Source organism: Mustela erminea, chromosome 6 (assembly GCF_009829155.1).
Source record: "Mustela erminea isolate mMusErm1 chromosome 6, mMusErm1.Pri, whole genome shotgun sequence".
NCBI lineage: Eukaryota > Metazoa > Chordata > Mammalia > Carnivora > Mustelidae > Mustela > Mustela erminea.
This window is the reverse complement of record NC_045619.1, coordinates 76,546,571-76,566,559: the sequence shown is the minus strand read 5'-3', so window position 1 is coordinate 76,566,559 and position 19,989 is coordinate 76,546,571. Positions and strand designations below refer to the sequence as shown.

General features: G+C 35.1%; 1 protein-coding gene across 3 annotated transcripts in view; it reads right to left on the bottom strand.

The window, feature by feature from the left end:
• Positions 1-19,989, bottom strand: part of LRRK2 (leucine rich repeat kinase 2) — a 139,532-nt gene that overhangs the window by 55,501 nt on the left and 64,042 nt on the right. For all 3 annotated transcript variants that reach the window (XM_032347771.1, XM_032347772.1, XM_032347773.1), the window contains exons 27-34: positions 18,129-18,315; positions 16,836-17,017; positions 14,041-14,270; positions 13,478-13,605; positions 11,717-11,935; positions 7,874-8,075; positions 6,687-6,775; positions 680-867 (exon numbers count right to left, since the gene is read on the bottom strand). In XM_032347771.1, the coding sequence (XP_032203662.1) occupies positions 680-867; positions 6,687-6,775; positions 7,874-8,075; positions 11,717-11,935; positions 13,478-13,605; positions 14,041-14,270; positions 16,836-17,017; positions 18,129-18,315 (1,425 nt within the window). The remainder of the gene's footprint in view (positions 1-679; positions 868-6,686; positions 6,776-7,873; positions 8,076-11,716; positions 11,936-13,477; positions 13,606-14,040; positions 14,271-16,835; positions 17,018-18,128; positions 18,316-19,989) is intronic.

Genomic DNA, 19,989 nt, shown 5'->3' with positions numbered 1-19,989 from the left:
TACACAGAGGTAAGTTTTAAGGGATTATACAAAACTTGAAAAAATGCATGTCCTATGAAAAGCACATGTGTATTTTTAGACTATTCAATTTTTAGAATTGGATAGCATCTACCAATCAATGCAATTTGTACTTTTCAAGGTCATACACCTTATAACATTTCCCAGCAATAAGAAAATATAAAGCAACAAGAAAATTTTCTATAATACAGGATTAGAACTTAGGCCTTCATTGTATGGCTGCTTTCCTCAGAAAATTCACTGCCATAAATTCTCCGATGAAAACTCACTGTCTCCCCAGAACATGTCTACACTTGATCTTAGCCAAAAGGCCGAGAAGTGATTCCCCCAGAACCTGTCCAATATAACTCTCTCGGCTGCCATGTAAGGACAGACATGAACAAATACACACACACACTAATCACTATCTCCCTTTCTTAAGTAATTAAAGCAGTGCTTAACCAAATAGTAATTACATACATAAAACAAGTCATTTACTCTATTTTAAAAATGTCAAATACAGTGTTTTCATTAAAAGTAAATGCTACATTTCAGTAGAAACTATACACAGGAAACAAAAACATTAGTACACTTACTATAAACCAAAGTTATTTTGACAATTAAAACGTATAATAGCCGGTGAATTTACAAAGGGTAATGGAATTTTTAAGTTTAAGTTTACCTGCTTGGAACCAGCAAATATTCTTCTCCTATTGGCAAGGCAATCTGGAATTTTTCTAGAAGTTTAAAGTACTGTGACATGTAGTTCTTCGGAAATCTCTTCTTCTTTGAAAGAAATTTTTCCACATCTCTACGTGAAATGATTCCTTTAGGATGTTTAGGATAGCCTTCCACTTTCACTGTCAAAATCTGAAAGATTTAAACTTGTAAAAAATCACTAGAATTTCTTTTCTGAAAATTTTTAAAAATAAATTTATTTATTTATTTATTTTAGAGACAGAGTATGTGCTGGAGTAGGGGGAGGGGCAGAGGGAGAAGGAAGGGGAAGCACATTCCCTGCTGAGCGTGAAGCCCAGCCTGGAGCTCAGGGCTCGGGGCTGGATCCCAGGAACCAATACCATAACCTGAGCTGAAACCACTAAACGATGAAGCCACCCAGGTGCCCCTATTTTCTAAAAAGTTTTGAATTCAAAGCATTTTGTGTCTCTTTGCTTGGTGAAAGTGATCAGAATAATTTTAATGTTGTCAGGTATAACACAAGACCTAATTTCTCTACTAGCTGCCATGCCACCTGGAAGCCCAGTGGAGCAATCACTCCTCCACAAAAGATACATTAAATTAAGAGAATGAATTCAAATCCAAAATTAGAGAGAGCCTCTGAAGTCAATGAAACTTAAGCTTTCCCAGCTCTAATTAACAGATCAATCCAACACCCCCCCCATCCTTATTATAGTCTCATCCACAATATATTCACAAGGAAATTATCTTCCAGACTGTGTTCTCACTATAGGTTTGCCATAGAAATGGTACTTTACATTTACAGAATAGAAAATGGTTTCTATCAATGAGAAGGGAGGTAGTATAGTGGAGTCTATTAGTGATTCTCAAACAAAGTAACTACAGAATTTTGCTGGCCTCCACTCGGAGTCGGGATCCATAGGTCTGGCATGAAGCTTGAGAATCTGTTTTTTTGTTTGGTTTTTTTTAAGATTTGGAAGCTTTTTTTTTTTTTTTTAAGATTTTATTTATTTATTTGACAGACAGAGATCACGAGTAGGCAGAGAGGCAGGCGTGGGGTTGGGGGGGGAAGCAGGCTCCCTGCTGAGCAGAGAGCCCGATGAGGGGCTTGATCCCAGGAACCTGGGATCATGACCTGAGCCAAAGGCAGAAGCTTTAACCCACTGAGCCACCCAGGCGCCCCGAGAATCTGTTTTATTTAAGAAGAAATTCAGATGATACTACCATAGAGACCATAGATTCAGCTTTGAACATAATCATAGCAGCTAAAGTATAAATTCAGAAGAACCCAGGTTCAAATCCAGGTTCTAGTACTAGCTGTGTTATCCGGAGAAAGGTATATAATTTCCTTAAGCCACAGTTTCAATCAGATAATAAAAGTGACTGTCCCTTAGACTGCCATGACCCTGAAATAAGACAAGTGAGGCATGCAAGGTGACAGGACAATTTTTAGCATATAATAAGCCCTCATATGTTAGCCACAACTATCCATATATTCTTATTCATTTTATTTAGCCAAATTAATTATTTTCTTTTCTATTTTTTGATTAACATATAATGTTTTATTTGTTTCAGGGGTACAGGTCTGTGAATCATCAGTCTTACACAATTCACAGCACTTATCATAGCACATACCCTCCCCAATGTCCATCACCTTTTAAAAAGGCTTGTGATTGGGCACCTGGGTGGCTCAGTGGCTGAGCGACTGCCTTCGGCTCAGGTCATGATCCCAGACTTCCAGGATTGAGTCCCACATCAGGCTCCCAGCTCCCTGGGGAGTCTGCTTCTCCCTCTGACCTTCTTCTCTCTCATGCTCTCTCTCACTTATTCTCTCTCAAATAAATAAATAAAATCTTTAAAAAAAATTTTTAAAGGCTCGTGCTTAATTTCTTTAGATTTTTAACATGTAATGGATACTTCAATAGGAGCATACATTATGCATTTTATCATGCAGTTGGGTGAAATATTGGATTGTAAAATCCTTAGGCCCAAAGGCTTCTCTCCCTCATCTTTGTATCTCTATTTGGTATATACAATGTTTATTGAATCAATGAATACATGACTGGCTGAACATAATTGTTTCTAATGATAATATATAAATGGGTCATTAAATAATAAAAACTGCACTTTGGGACCTCTCCCATATTGTGCACTTTATAGCCCAGGACATTCTTATAATTTAGGTGGTAAAGAAAATTGTTTGCTGTTCTGGCATTTTTAGAGTTGCTAAGACCTTGTCTGACAATTCACACTCTATTCCCAACCATACTTTATATTTTCTTTATAGCACTCTACCACCTGACATTTTAAGTGTTTATTTATTGGTTATTTCCACCCAGCTGAATGTCAGGTCTGTGAATGCAGGAGCCTTGTTTTATCTATGCTTACAGCCCCAACAGCAGAACAATATCTAGAACATTGCAGGTATCAAACCAATTGCTGGATGACAGAATTTGGGGAAAATAAAGTTTGGAGCACTTTATCCTGGGGTCAGTTTTATAGGTACTGGAGTCAAACTACTTAGTTTGACTGTTCTCTCTGACTACTTAGTTTGACTACTTCCTAACTCTACTTCTTTCTAAATATGTAACTTTGGATAAATTATTTCACTTCTCTGCCCATCAATTTCTTCATCTTCAAGATGAAGACTAATATAATACTATTTAAAAGTTGCTCTGAGAATTACATGAGAAAATGTTTGAACAGTGCACAAGTAACACTTATATGTTAGCCATTATTGCATACCTCTTCTAATTTGTTTTATTTAGGCACATTGACTTCATTTTTAAAATTTTTTAAAATTTATTTATTTAAGTAATGTTTACACCCAACATGGGGCTTGAACTCACAACGCCAAAAATCAAAAACTGTACACTCTTCTGACGGAGCCAGCCACGAGCCCCTAGACATATTGATTTTAAAATAGAGGTTTGTGTTGGATTGTTTTTAGTAGACCTATTGTATGCTACCACTATTTGTAGTAAATAGTATCCAAAGACAGACACGTGAATTTCTTCTCTCCCTACATATGCATGGTGTTTGATCCTTCAAGAAAAGAAATCCATTCATTTCTCTTCCTCTTGAATCTAGATGGGCTTTCTGGTTATTCTCATCTCTAGAATGTGGCAGAAGTGACATTTTATCAGTTCTGTGTCTACCCTTTGAAAGGACTGGTCATATGAAAGGAATGGGCATATGGTCATATGGAGGAGAACCAATACACCAAAAGTGTGAGTGTAGCTCTCTTGGGCATTCCCACATGGCTCAACGAAGCAAACCAACCTTAATGCCATGTGGAGCAGAACCGCACAGCTGAGCACAGCCAACCCAGAGAACAGTGAGAAACAAGAAAATATTGATGTTTTACTCCAAGTTAACTTGTTTTCTCTAAGTTTTGGGGTATCTTGTTACATAGCAGTAAAAAACTGAAACATTATCTTAATTTTATCACCTTTGAAAGAACTCATATTCCTTCAGCCTAGTAACTTACAATACTAATCTATGCCCTTATGCAAAGAAAGAAATTTTTCCAAATTCCTCACCCAAGGTTTTGTCAAGATTAAACTGCTATGCAAACTCTTTCTTTAATGTTCCACCTGATTAATTCAATAAGTCCCTCTCATCTCTCTTTTGTCACATGGTTAAATGAGTTTTGCAAACTTCCCTGTGCAGTAATGAAAACTTTTTAAATAAGTTTAGTGAACCAATAGTCTGGGGCACAGAAAGGGTGAGTAGGCTCATTAGAGCTTCTGCACCATGAAATTGTTTCTTTCCTTGCCTCGATGATTCATGGTAGTGAACACCCGTATTTATTTTTTCTGATGGGTGTCAGACCAGACATTCTTGTCTTCAGTTGACCATAGTTTTCATTCTCTTTAAGTCTTGGTGAAAATAACATTATATTTTAATGTATCAGTATAAACAAAAATGATGGTATTTATTAAATTAATAAGAAATTTAGATTATTATTCTACTGACTCTTTAGATTTACCTTTCAATGTAACTTTGAAGTATTCAAATTCTTGACTTAATTTTTACTTAAATTATATTTATAGTATAACTATGCTAATAAGAACTTTCGTGAAGTTTCAACTTAATTACCCCATGAATCCTCAGGGATTTTACTGTGGTTATGGTGGAAGGTTGCTTTTGTTAAAAGATGGTGATTCTGATGCAAACCAGTTCTTTATTCTACTGAATCAGATATGCCCCCTGCATTATCCATATTTATGCAACTTTAAATATTCCCAATTCCCATGGAAGCACATCACTTTTTAGTGTAACTTTAGCCTTGTCTTGACTATATAGACTTTAGTTATTTTCCAAAACAGTGTGCCATTTAGGACAACAAAATCCTCAGGGTATATTTTAAACTCCCTTTGCTGTACAGAACACACCCACCTACACATATTTTTTATTTAGCTCTGTACCTGGCACACTTTCCAAAACTATATGGATGCATCTTTATAATTTTGAAGGTTTTTTTTTAATTTCTTAAAATAATTTCTTTAATTACCAAGTAAGTCAAACATAAAATTAGCTACCATTTACTTCTCACAGTGAGTTAGGGAAGCAATACAGAAAATAATATTGTAACTATCTTTATGGTATGAGGGAAGAAACAAAGGCTTAAAATATTAAGAAATGTCACAAAATTAGGAAAGATATAGAAAAAATTTGAACACAGGTCATGCTGACTCCAGAGCTTGTGGTCTTGACCACTTTACCAGCTTCATTCCCATTTACCAAATGAGTGGAATCGCACTCCTCATGGCATATGTGCAAAAGGAAGAAAACCTACTTTAAAAATATCTGCCAAAATAATCACTACTGTCATGTTACAATTGCCACTTCCAGCAATGTTTCAATATGCTCTCAAGGTCCATGAAATAGGACTTAGCCCAAAATAAGTTCCCCCTCCAAAATACTTTCCTTTTTTTCCACAAAAAAAATTAATTAATTAATTTAGACAAAATTTAGGAACCATCATTCAAAATTATCTGAAGGGATTTTAATTACTGTGTGGTTTAATTAGAGAGATTATTTTAATCCAAAAAGGTAGAATTATTTTAGAGATTCAGGGAGTCACGTTAAAAACTGTAAATTATGCTCACAAACAAAATGGTTGCCAGTGAGTAAACATGCTAGACACAGCCTCCCCAACTCTCTTCAGTTCATGATTAAGCTAGATGCAGCTGTTCTCAACCAGGGGGATTTTGCACCCTCACCAATATTTGGCAATATCCGGACACATTTGGGGCAATACTACTGGCATCGAGGTGGTAGAGACCAGAAATAACTGCTAATCATCCTACAATGTACAACACATAATTATCTGGCCCAAAATTTCAATAGTAATGACACTGAGAAACACTAAGCTAGGATATTCTGCTTGAATGGTTTTCTATGGCAACTATAGAGATGGGTTACGATAACTAATTAAATAAACTCATTGGTAATTGATTTATCATTGGCAGAAGAAATTTTTTTTCAACATAAATATAAATGGAGAAAGGACAGCCATAACCATCACCATCCAGCTTCCAAAACTGTGAGCAATTTTGAGCTTATAGTCCACTCAAGAGGGAAAACTCCCCTCCATGTTATCTAGTTAAAGGTTTTATGCTCATCAATCCAATTTTCTTAAGTATATTTGCCCCCAAGGATTTTCATAGAGCTTCCATTCAACTGACTATACCAATAACCAAACCAAAGTGTCATCAGGGTCTAGAAAAGCACTGTGGAACACAGAGATACAACATCTGTCTGTAAGTCAGAAACAAAGATATAGAAGTGAATCCTCAATCATCTTCCCTTCTTCCATGAAGCTCTACTTAATGCAGTCTTCTAAATGAATTGTTCTACAGTATTCTACACGTACAGGATTTTCTACCTTAACTGAGTACAAAATCTATAATGCTCAGTGCTCTTCAATCATTGTGCTTCTCTTCAATCATTATCCCCATGCCACAAAAATACCAGACACCAACCTGTGCCATGACTTTACAAAGCCACTTGGGTTCCACAAAATATAAGTCACTTAACTGCAATGCTGGGTCTTGAAAATGAAGAAGGACCCCTGTAGTAAAAAAATCAAACAATGTAACATGGAATCTACAATACACAAATAGCAAGGGGCTTTAGAGAGACTCTAGTCCAACTTCCTTATTTTACAGATGAGGAAATCTCAGCAGTTAGTGGAAGAGTTGAGACTAGAACCTGGGCATCCCAGTTCCCGAGCTCTAAAGTACAAATATTATAAGGTATTTTTAACTAGATAAAATGATCACATATAAGCAAATTAGAGACAATGGCATGCATTGTCTTGCATATATTTACAAATAATAAAAAAAAATTCACAGAATCTTTTAGCTTTCTAAGTATATTCTACAAAGATACCTTATTTTCAAATATAGCTAAGAAACACAGAAGAGTGCAGAAAGCTACTGGTTTAAGAATGATAAGAGAAAAAAAACAGATTATAATCCATGCAAAGATTCATTTTTCACACAACAGAATCTACGGATTAAAAGAAGCTTCTTGGTCAATGACTCTAGTATTACAAACCAACTCACACATTCTAGCAAGGTCATACCGATCAAGTAACCATATAGCACAGAAGCTGGGCTGAGTGTTTTCTTCTGTGAGATCACGCTGACTATGTGCAATGCAACAGGCAAGATCTGCCATTCAAAAGAGCCATTCTTTCAGGCAACCATCGATATTCTAAGTGCCCCATTAGACCACTCCAATAATAATCCCCTTTATAGTATACAAATGAATTATAAAGGGAATATACAAATATCCCCTTTATAGTATACAAATGACTCCACACACACGAAACTCAATTGACACTACAAAAGGATTCAGCTCATGCTCGGGGTCTCAAAGCTCCTGAATAGATAAGTCAATTTCTAGAACCCACATGTTTTAACTGCTGCTCAGACACCCTTCCCACTACTGCCCTTGATAGCTTCTAAATGTTTTCTCTATAATACAGCATACGAAAATGCAACATGATTGCACATGATGACCTTTCAAAAGGAAAAAGTTGATGATCAAAGAATCTTATGGATATTCTGTTAAGTTTTGTATATAAATTCTTTACAAGGCTCAGACACATTTGTATAAATGACTACAGTGGAGCTTTGAAGAAATATGTAACAAACCCACAAACCTGATTCATTTAGGAAGTGAACTGCATGAGGAAGCTCATTTTCATCCAACTGCAGCTGATTTTCTTTTACGAGTTGTAATAATCGTTTCCGGTCGATTACAGGAAATTCAATTGGCACATTTTTACGCTCTGATAAAATGATTTTCTCAAGTTCTACATAGCAGTCTGGAATCAGCTGCCCAACAACAGGCTGATCTCGGATCTGTGTAATTACAAATGACAAGCTGTAAAAATCCATTTTACTCCTGTATTTGTCAGATGGTTGGTAAATTCAGTGCTAATAGTTGTTAAGGAAGTGATATACTATTTAGAAATGTATTTTTTAATAAAATCAAAATGTGATGTCAAACTATTTAAACTGTGAAAAATAAAATGATATTAAAATAAGAAAAATGTAAACACAGAAGCCAATTTAGAAAGAACTATCAAACAAAATAATATTGAAATATTTAACTATCCAGAAAACCCATGACAAAACCCAGGATTAATTACTAACCATAAATTAAGGATTTGCTATTTTCTAATACATTAGACATATATGTAATAGAGATGCTAGCATTAGAAGTGAGTAAGTATTACAAAACTTTGGGGCCTTATTAGATGAATATATCTATGCCATAAGGTAAAAATATTAAATTTTGTGCTTGTTATTTGCAAAATGTTGCATTATTGGAATGTATATTTCAACAGAGATAGACATGAAGTCTCCTCACCCAAGCTATGCTTTTTCATGGCACTTCAAACTTGGGAAAATAACTCATCTTAACACAAATGATTTTGACACAAGAAGATGATTTTTTGGGGTCTGTTACACTTGTAATATAATCATTCTTTACTAACTGAAATATATAAAATTTTTTAAAGAATGACTTTTAGACCATAATTTCTATAATAAAAAAATCTTTTCCAAACTTTTCCCCCCAAAAAATCTGATTTTAAATAGAAATCCAACTGTTAACAACAGTAACTAAAATTCCTCTGAAAACCACCAGGTGGCAAACTCTCCCTGTTTCTCAACCCAGGTATATATTCTTGTATTCTTTTTACCTGACAATTTCTAAATTCTTTAACTTATTATAAACAGAAATTGGGTTTTATTACACATTCACATGCAGATTTTAGGTGCTCTTTTTCTACTCATAACTGAACCTTAAGGAGCTTTACTCATAGCAACCATACTATTATTTACATATTCCCCTCCAGTCATTCGAAAAATTGTTTTCATGTATCCAGTGCCCCAGCAAATTAAATATAATTCCACTAATCTCCACTTTTCATTTTCCCTCTCTTCATCATTTATAAATTAAGATAAAATAGAACTTCATATTGAAGGTAGTGTTTTAAACCAAGAAAGAAAATCTACATGTAGAAGTAAACAAGGGTTCTCACAGAAAGCAAATTACATAGCAAAGGGATGAATTTTATAGGGCTGAGTTATGGGGCCAACAGAGGATCCTGCTCTGCTAATGGGCTGGACAAGATTGAAAGGGATAATGTTGGCACAGAATTGTGTTTCGTCCTACTTCTCCTTTTAGCTTGATTAGAGGGTCACCAAGAGCCAAAAAAGAAAAAAATATTCTAGAGTTTGCATAAACGCATGTTAATATGGGTGAGACAGGGAAAGATTAGAGAAGAGCCAAGACAGAAGAAGAAAATGAAAAACAAATGACAGGGGGAAAAAAAAATCTCTAATGGCTTTAAAAAAGCTGCTATTTGAATACACACTGAAGCATGTCAGGGAGGAAAGAATATTCAAGTTCTGGCAGGTTCATTGGTTCTGAATGTTTCTCAAAGAGCCAGTATTCTGCAAAGCAATCAGATAGATTTTCAAACTAAAATGCCAGAATGATGCAACCACTAGCAATATACATCTTTCTTCAGATAATGCGACCATTTCTCAAAGCATTCATTTTACTGCCTTGTGTCAGCTTCAGAATTCATTAACAACTGCAGCAAGAAAACTGGTCTTACTGATCACTAGTGGTAACTTGCTATCATGCTAAAGCGCTACTAGTCCAGTCAGATGAACTAACCAGTTTATCCATACTTCAACTAAACTAACCATACTTTATTTGTTTCAACTAAATTCAGGCTTTTTCAAAACAAACTATTCTTTTTGTTTTGAAGAAGTCTCTTTAAAAATGATATATGTGCCAACATATATAATAAAATATATAACAATTATATATATAATAAATATATACTAAAAATAGAAGCTATTAAAATGTTACAAGTGACAATCAAGTTCTGGAAGTACTGATATAGTCTCAGAAGAAAACTGCCTGGGTAGAAAGACTCTTTAATTGGATGCAATTTTGTGCATCTGTGTATTTTGTGTAATATTTTTTGTATAATATTTTGCATTTCTTAAAAGTCACATTAATCTCTACTCTCTAATCATATGTCCAACAAGAGAGCAGGAAAATCTGCAAATAAATACTATGTCATTCTTCTTACATAAGATGCCATTAGTGACTGTGATAAATGTGTTGAAAGATACAAACATGCAAATTCTCTCGCCGGGCACCACAAAGACCAACACATTTATAAATGGCCCATTAGGTTTTAGACAGTAGCATAATCTGTGCAAATGGAACAAAAATAAGCTAACTGGCCAACACATTATAACCAGGGTGACCATATAATTTATCATCCAAATTGGAATGCTTTTGAGAACGTAGTGGGACACTATTAATTATGCTGGGAATGCCCAGGCAAAACAGGACCCTCGTTATAAGCCATGGCCTTGATCATTAGTGCTAATGAGCTAAACCAACAGGGACTAACTGTGAAACTCACCACCGGGTTTGGCGTATTGAACTGTGTGAGGAATTTTCAGTGCAGTTTATACCATGGTATCTGTAGAACTCTGGAAAAATTTATTTTTCCTGAAAGTTTTAAAAATGAGTATTCTCCCCAATAACCAATTTATGTGTGTTTTAAGAACCTACGGACACATTTGGCTTACTAGGACTTTAGAAATCAAAACATAATTTCTGAAATAGAAAATCCAGTTTATATGAACTAAAAAATTGTTTAGACATTGTTGAAAATCAAATTCTTGATCTTGGCAACCCCAGAAAAGAGTCATCTCACAATATGGAGGGAAGAAAAATATGTGGAATGGGCATCACAGTGACAAGAGACTCAAAGGAGCAGCACAGAAGATGAAGAGGCACATAAAAGAGGAGCTCCAAGGGCGCCTGGGTAGCTCAGTCATTAAGTGTCTGCCTTCAGCTCAGGTCATGATCCCAGGGTCCTGGGATCGAGCCCACATCAGGTGGGAAGGCTGCTTCTCCCTCTCCCATTCCCCCTGCTTGTATTCCCTCTCTTGCTGTGTTTCTCTCTGTCAAATAAACAAATAAAATCTTAAAAAAAAAAAAAAAAAAAAAACCTAAACTAAAAACAAAAAAACAGGAACTCCAAAAGGAAGGAGCAAGTGGAGAACAACAAAAACAGAAGAGGAAAGATGATCTCAAGACCCCTAATATCCACTTGTATTTGACTGAATCATCATCACAAAAAGCTGTGAGAGAAAGGGCATCAGAAACGTTCTCAGATGCTCTCAGAAACATTCTCTCAGTCTCTCAGACATTCTTAGTTTCCTTCAGGATCCTCTAATTATTTTTATTCCCATTTCTATGCATTTGAAATAAGGAATGGCATAAGTAAGCAACTTTAAAATTGGAGTGATTTAATAATGTTAACATCTATGACAGAACCCACTATTTTAAGATAGCTGTTCTTTTCTCAACACTTCTGACATCTCTAAACAGTTGGGTAACATGGCAGTTAAACAATTAAATGTATCCACCTGTCTGCAGTAGGCATTAACCACATTACCTTGAAATTAAGACTCTCATTGATGATGGTTTTCCGAAGCTTTGCCAAAGCATCAGATTCCTCAGTGGCATTCACAAAGTGGTAATCCCTTATTGCAGGAAACCCTCGCTTGTTCAAGAGTTCCTTGGTGATTTTACTTATGCAGGCTTTGCGCTGCTTTTCATCAGAAACATCCAAATGTGTGCCAACAAGAATCACAGGGGAAGAAGAAGCACGAGCCTACAGGAAAAGATACAGAATACTCTTGTGTTTGCTTCAAAATCAAGACTGCTTACTGTTCTTTCATAGTCACTTTTTAGGAAATTCAGTAGAGTGGAACTAAGAAATTAAAAGACGTCAAAAAGAAAATGTCAACTATCTTTCCATCCTTAAATCTAGGGGGAAAGTGGACCTTAAGACATTTCAAAGTCATTCTTATGCCCCTTCTTATTCCAAGTTTTACCACTTTCAGGAGCTGATATAACAGTAATAGTCTATTCTTCTTTTCTTTTATGCCTTTAAAATGGGTTATTCTGTAAGTGTACTTTGGACTTCTAAATAAAATAAGCATTTAATAAACCCAAGACTGTACCAAAGCAACATAATATGGTTTATATTTTTCACCTCCTTAGCTGTAAATTCAATCTCCTACATTCAATTTGAAGTCATTCAGTTTGTCGTCCACATGGAAAACAACACAAAAAGGCACTAAAGCAAGTACAATGGCCACTATAATATTCACTTACTTTAGCTAGTTATGACAAAAAAAAGGAAGTTAGAAAATTACCAAAATGATAAACTGAGCTGTAGGCAGCCAAAGTATCTGCTAAAATGTCCTGACACAAACCTTGCCAAGGATGTGATTCACAAAAGAGCCCCCTGAAGCTCATTCAAAGAGCATCACTCACTCTTACTTTATCCCAGTTCTGAAACCTGTACTACATCAAGAAGAGCTAAAAGCATGACAGCAAGGGACAAAGTTGAAAAATTACAAAAAGAGATGCCAAATATAAGAGCATACTAGGCTCGTATCATTTAAAAGTTCAAGATTTGGGTGCCTGGGTGGCTCAGTTGGTTAAGCCACTGCCTTCGGCTCAGGTCATGACCCTGGAGTCCCGGGCTTGAGTCCCACATTGGGCTCCCTACACAGCAGGGAGTCTGCTTCTCCCTCTGCCCACCCCCACCTCTCATGCTTTCTCCCTCTCTCAAATAAATAAAATCTAAAAAAAAAAAAAAAAGTGTAAGATTTGAAGTAATTGATACTACACATGCCAGTGAGATGACAATGCGTGGATTGCTTTTGCTTAGTATATTTTATTTTAAATTAGAGAAGTTCATACTCATTTAAGAAATAAAATGATCAGGGGCACCTGAGTGGCTCAGTCAGTTAAGCTTCTGACTCTTGATTTCAGCTCAGGTCATGATCTCAGGGTCTTTGAGCATGAAGCCTGCTGCTTACGACTCTCTATCTCACCCTTTCCCTCTGCCCCTCCTCCATTGAAAATAAAATAAAATAATAAAAAATAGCTTTAACATATATATTTTCAACTCTTATAGATTAAAGGTTTTTAAGTATCTATAACATTTACCAATAAGGAACACACTATTTTCATGTCACAACCTAATTACGCTAAAAATTCTCCAACTCAAAATTTTAGTGCTTCTAACTTTATTCTTAAAAAACTGAGGAGACTGTTTGAAGCAACTGCTTGTCCAAAACAAATCACCTTTCACACACACAAAAAAACTATTTTCTACTTTCAAATAGTGAGAACAGATGACCTTTATATTGAAGAGCCAAGGTTTCATGGCGTCCACTTCAGCCTGCCCTTTGCTAAGGTCATAGACAGCAAGGTAGAGGGCTCGCTGGGTCATGAAGTGGGGATGAGTACTGTAGAATTCCTCACGACCTAAAGAAAGATTGGAGACTTTTTCTTAGCCTTACAAACAAGAGGCAAGTATCCCTTAAAAAAAAATTTTTTTTAGGTGATAATATCTTCTACTTAGCATACAAAAAAAGAGAGAAACAGCCAACAGACACTACATACGTAGAGGACTACACTAGGTTTTCACTCAGGATTGACAACTGTTAGCCTGTGTGTCAAGTACCAACCAAATATTTAAGTTTCAGCTGACTCCTACTGGTTCCTAACATTTCCCTCCATGGAATTCACGCTGGTGGCAAGGGTAAATTTAGAAGTAAAGAGCTTTGGAATAATTCCATAGCATCTACCAGGTCTCTTTGCAGTACCTACCAGCTCTTTTGCAGGACAAAATCTCCACTTTTAAATCCCTGTCCAAAATAAAAGATAAATATGAATAAAAGATTCTAGCAAAATAAATACCTGCAAAATCCCACACATTCAGAATGAGGTCCTTCTTCCCTTTGCCTCTAATTTGGATAGGCCAGTCTTTCACATCTATACCAACTGTGGCGCTCTGCACCCCAAGATCTGACTTCTTGGTTTTCGTCAGTTGCTGCAATAAGGTGGTTTTACCACTCCCAGTATTTCCCACAATCATAAGCTTCATTCGGTTATAGGGCACAGCCTTTTTTAACCGCTGTTGAAGAAACCTGGTATTTGAAAGACAAAAATGAAATAATAAAATGCTTAATAATGTACTTAAGACATAGGTGAATTCTTAAGCATTGAAATCTTTAAAATACCAGACTGTTCTAAAATAGAGCATGCAAAAGACTACACAGCTTATGTACCTAACAAGGTATATGTCTTTCAACACACTGTTAATGCATCTATTATGTTAGCAATGTCCGTGTGGTTGATGATTGGTAGGTAACAATATCAAATATGATGACATGTTACATTATCACCAGAAATAATCGAAACATGTTTGCAATACTAATTAGGATGCTGAAAATTATGGACTAATTAGCATTATATATGTGTGTGTGTGCATACATATACATATATATGAGATATATATATATGAGTTTCTTTAAATAACACAAATGAAACCCTAAAAATTAGAAGGTCCAATATTATACAAAGGACAAAATTTTACATATGACAGAGAAGCAAAATAGAGTATATATGCATACTATTACACTAAACTTTGATAGTGAGGTCATATTGGGTATATGTGTCTATGTGTGTCATATATTCATATATGACATAGATAATGTATCTATTTACATATATTATGTATGCATGTATGTAATGGAAATGGAGACTGGGAACGTATTGGTTATATTATAAATTATACATGTACACTACTAAACTATCAGCAGATAATATGATATTTTTCTTAAGAATCTTAATGAAAACACAACTGAAACTAATCAGAAGTGCTACAGGTGGCTAAAAAAACCACTTTAAATACTAGATTTTAAATTTAAAAATATACTGGCTATAGAAAGATATATTCTTAACTATGTTAAAATGCTGCTACAATTTAAAATTAGAGAAGCAAACTAAATCACATGTGAATTTTAGGGAATATGGACTGATCCATTCTCATAACTAATAAGACTCTGACCAACATTCCTGAGGATCTGAATAAAAGGCACAATTACTTTTCATAATTTTTTTGATGCTTTAGAAAATACAACCTGACAAATCAGATAGTGTCTGCTATTACTGAAATCATTGTCACATACCACTTAAATTCTGTTTGAAATAATTTTCTCACATACAACTTAAGTTCTGTTTGCATTATCAATAAGCAAGAATATCAATAGTTCAACTGTCTATTTACTAAGAATTCAGCATTCTTTGAAAAAGTCATTCTTTAAAAAAGCAACTGATCAGGGCACTCGGGTGGCTCAGTTGTTTAAACGTCTGCCTTTGGCTCAGGTCATGATCCTAGGGTCCTGGGACAGACCTCCACATTGGGCTCCCTGCTCCTCCCTCTCCTTCTGCTGCTCCCCCTGCTTGTGCACTCGCTCTCTCTCTCTTTCTCTCTCTCAATCTCTGTCAAAAAAAAATAAATAAAATCTTTAAAAAAAAAATGATGCCTACAATTTCTAAACTACTCCAGGTCTCTCCCTTCTAAAAATGTTAAACACATTTAAAAGTAGATTATAGTGGCTTGATAATATAGCACACCATACTGAAAAGTAGTTCTACAAATTCTTACCAAATAGTGAACCAATTTTAATTTGATTATCTGTCCAGTTTCAGAGGGGAAAATCATGGGAAACAATTAGGTAGGATGAAAGGCAGTCAGATTTAGCATAGCTGGTGACAGTCTTTCTTTTCAAATTAAATCAACCCTGGGGGACAGAAAAGCAAATCTTTCCTCATAAAAGGAGATGAAAAGTTAAATGTAATTTAAGAAAATTTAAACAGAAGAGAATTAGGTAACTATGTAGTTCACTGGTAATTCATTAATTCTCAATTGTATGCCAGGCTCTGCGTTGGGTGCCAAGAATCAAACTATGAATGAACATAGCCATGATCCCTGCCTTGTTGGATATTTTAGTCAAGTCAGGGATATATTAAGAGGTGATAACTGAGTTGAAACCTGTAAGATAATATAAATAGGAGTAATTCTATAGAAATGGGAAAAGACAGTTTTACAGGTAGGTACCAATAATATTGACATACTCAAAAGGTAACAGAGAGTGAAATAAAGTCCATTACCAAAGGTATTTGAAGTACATCAAGTGTAAAGATCAGCAACAGTGATACCTGAGAAGTTTTGGTTTCAAAAATGGTCAGGGTTAGTAGATTACTCATCCTCACAGGCAAAATCAAAGTTAGTAATTTTATATCATTTAAATATCTATAATGCTTTAAGATATAATAGACATGATAACTATTTGCTCTATGAAATGCAGCTTGAGAAGTTATTGGGCTCTATTATTCTCTGTTATACTCGTTAGAACATATATTTATAACAAGACACCAAATAATTTCCTTTTATAGTCACTTCTATGACAAGCATGATCAGGAGGAGAAGCCACTCTCTCAACAGTAGCGTGGCTAGAAGAAAATGAAAAGCTCTGTAGAGGCACCACATAAACCCATTTATTAAATAAAAGGCAAGTGACACACGGTATATCACCATTAAACAGTACCATACCATTATTTCCTAAACTGTAACTACATACTCATAGAAGTGATAGAAAAAATCTGAAACGAATTTAATTTAAAAAATGGAAATAAAATTATCTAACCTTATGATGTCTTTGGCTTTACATCCTATATGTTTAAAATCAAAATTAAGCCGTAGTTCATCCAAAGGAAGATCCCATATTTTGCTTAACTTCCCCATTTCATTAGGAAAGGATTTCAGCTCCAAATTGTAACTGACATCAAGGGAGGTCAGGTTTTCGAGACAGCCAATCTCAGGAGGAATCTTAATGAAATAAAAAAGGGCAAATCCAGTTGGTAGGAAAGAAGAAATGCGTGCTGCAAGAAACCAGATACTTCCTAGGAGAAAAGAAAGGCTCAGAGAGACTATCAGCAAATTGTATAACCTTTCAGCAGAGTTCTAAAACTTTCCAAAGGCTTGTCATAGTTTTCAATATAATTATTCGAAGACATAAGTGTAAAGGACTTACCCAAAACAATCCAAGTCACTTATTTATAATCTTAAAAGACCTGTCCTATCTTGGTATCATATTTCATCTCCTTATGACATTAAAAGTAAAGAAGTTCTTTATATTTACCTAAATCTAATCAGTAGTGACTTCAGTTTGCTCCTTTTACACTATATTCTTCACTAAAGCTATAAAGTTCTAGTCATAAACTTACAGGCAACTTAACATTCTTAAAATACAACTGAATGTTTATACTTTCGGTGGCCTTGTAATAGGAGTTTTTCTTTTCCCGTTCCAAATTATTAAGCAATACGCATACTTTTACAATAGAAAACATCAATTTGCTGACCAAAAAATCAGGTACCAAAACCACTCAGTTACGCTGAATTTAACAGTTTCAGACACAATTCTTTTTGGCTTTCATAGGCAAAAAACTTGAAGTAGCAAAATTATATATTTTTTTCTGAGATGAATGAATAATCAGTTTTAGATTTATAAACAGAGGCACCAGAGTGACACAAAAAGGCTGACTCACTGGGCTAAAGGGCAACATGATGGAGGAATGCAGAAATTTAAGAAAAACACATGCTACAGGTGACTCAGCAACAACTTGAGAAATGTAGATTATTTGCGAGTCTGTTAGCAGATCAGAGATTTAGTGATAAAATAAAACACTTAACACATTACACACATTCATGATTAAATATATATATTCATATGCTTCTTCAAAAATAGAGCACAAAGTGATTCTGACTGAAGGTAATCTATGCTAATATACCCACTTACTTCAGGGTAGGATTAGATCTTACTCAAAGGTAAGAAATATCAATTAGCAGACTTTCAAAATGATAATTTGTGATATTTTCAAATCATAAAAGCACATTTTTAAATAGGCAATCATTTTAAACAAATAAGATAACCTCTTACCTCTTTCAGTTTATTATGAGAAAGATGTAGTTTCTCTACTCTTGACCACACATATGCTTTTTCGCTCAAGTCCAAGATGCTGATCTGATTAAAACTGAACAAGAGTTCCCTTAAGTTCAAAGATTTCCAGTGTGCAGGACTCGGCAGATACTCAATTTCATTGCTGCTCATATCTAAAGATCGCAAGCTAGAACCATACAGTATCAAGATAAAAAATGAGTGTTTCCAAAGTGCATGAAATAACATCACATGAAATTATCACCAGAGACACAACTTTAAAACTAACATTATTTATATTTAAGTATGCATGTATTTTGTGTATATGTAGATAGATATGGGCTAGAGAAAAAGCATGTCTCACTAGAAACAACATTTAAATAAATAAAAGACCATTAAAACAAAATTGAAGCCTAATTTCCTTACTTCAGAAACAAAAAAATGTCAATCTTAGAATGAGAGAAAGACCAAGTGTTTACCATTGTTTATGATGCATGAGAAATCATAATGAACAAAAGGAAAAATGGTTATTTCTATACAAGATTTATAAATACGCCTTCTATACAAGAGTCACAAGTATGTAGCACCCCCCCCTTCTCTTTTCATTTTCCTCATTACTGTGAAGATTCTTCAGAGGCTGTGTCCCAGAGCTAATGAATAATGTGCATGGGTATAACCTTTTACCAGCTTGTCTCAGTGTGATAAATATCACAACATTGAACATGATGTCTTGCATACAGTAGGCTCTCAAGGCAAATTGGTTGCTTTCAGGAATACATTACCCAAAGTTTGCAGGAAACAACAGAAAAACACATGGCATAAGCGTACGTGTGTAGAAAGAATAAAGACAGTGATTGTGATATATTTGACTACATAAAGGCTGTCTGGACTTTTACAATTATATGCTGACTCCTTTCATCTGGCATTTTTGAACCATACTGAATTAATTCTAACTGAGCTCACATAGTCACACAGCCTGCTAGACCAAGGTTCAGGCCTGCACAACATTTTTGCTCTTATTTTAAAATGACACAGGTTTGGGGCGCCTGGGTGGCTCAGTGGGTTAAGCCGCTGCCTTCGGCTCAGGTCATGATCTCAGGGTCCTGGGATCGAGTCCCGCATCGGGCTCTCTGCTCCGCAGGGAGCCTGCTTCCCTCTCTCTCTCTGCCTGCCTCTCCATCTACTTGTGATTTCTCTCTGTCAAATAAATAATAAAAATAAAATCTTTAAAAAAAAAAAAAAAAAAAAATGACACAGGTTTTTGCCCTACATATCTCATAAAGATGCATAAATATAAGAAAATTAATTGGACTGTATTGGAGATAAGACGTGTCTATCTAACAAACAATAGAACTTAGATAAAGCCAAGAATCAACAGATAGTTCAAAAGAAGTCCCTGTTAGCCTCAAAGGGGACTTAAGCTGGCCACTGCATAATCTTTTGTGAAACAAAAGAATATATTTAAAGAAATACATACAAAATGCTAGAAATGTATGCCTGAAGATATTGTCTAAAAGCATACAGTAATTAAGGGGCTAAATAATATTTTTAGTTAACTGAGAAGAAATCTTCTTTATGGTATGTATCTCCTAACCAACTTTCATAAATATTTGACTTTCAAACACATTTTCAGGAATACATTATGTTTAAAATATAGGACCAACTATATCCTAGAGGTGTTTATACGCATGAGTTGAGAGTATAAAATTGAGTTGCCAGTGTTTAAGAACTGTGAGTTAGGCATATTACTTCATCTCTTTAATAAAATAATGTTCTCATTATAGAGATAACAACAGTTTTATTAGGAAGTTTAAAGATGATCCACCATTGAGCGGCTGAAACAGTGTCTGACACATTCTAAAGC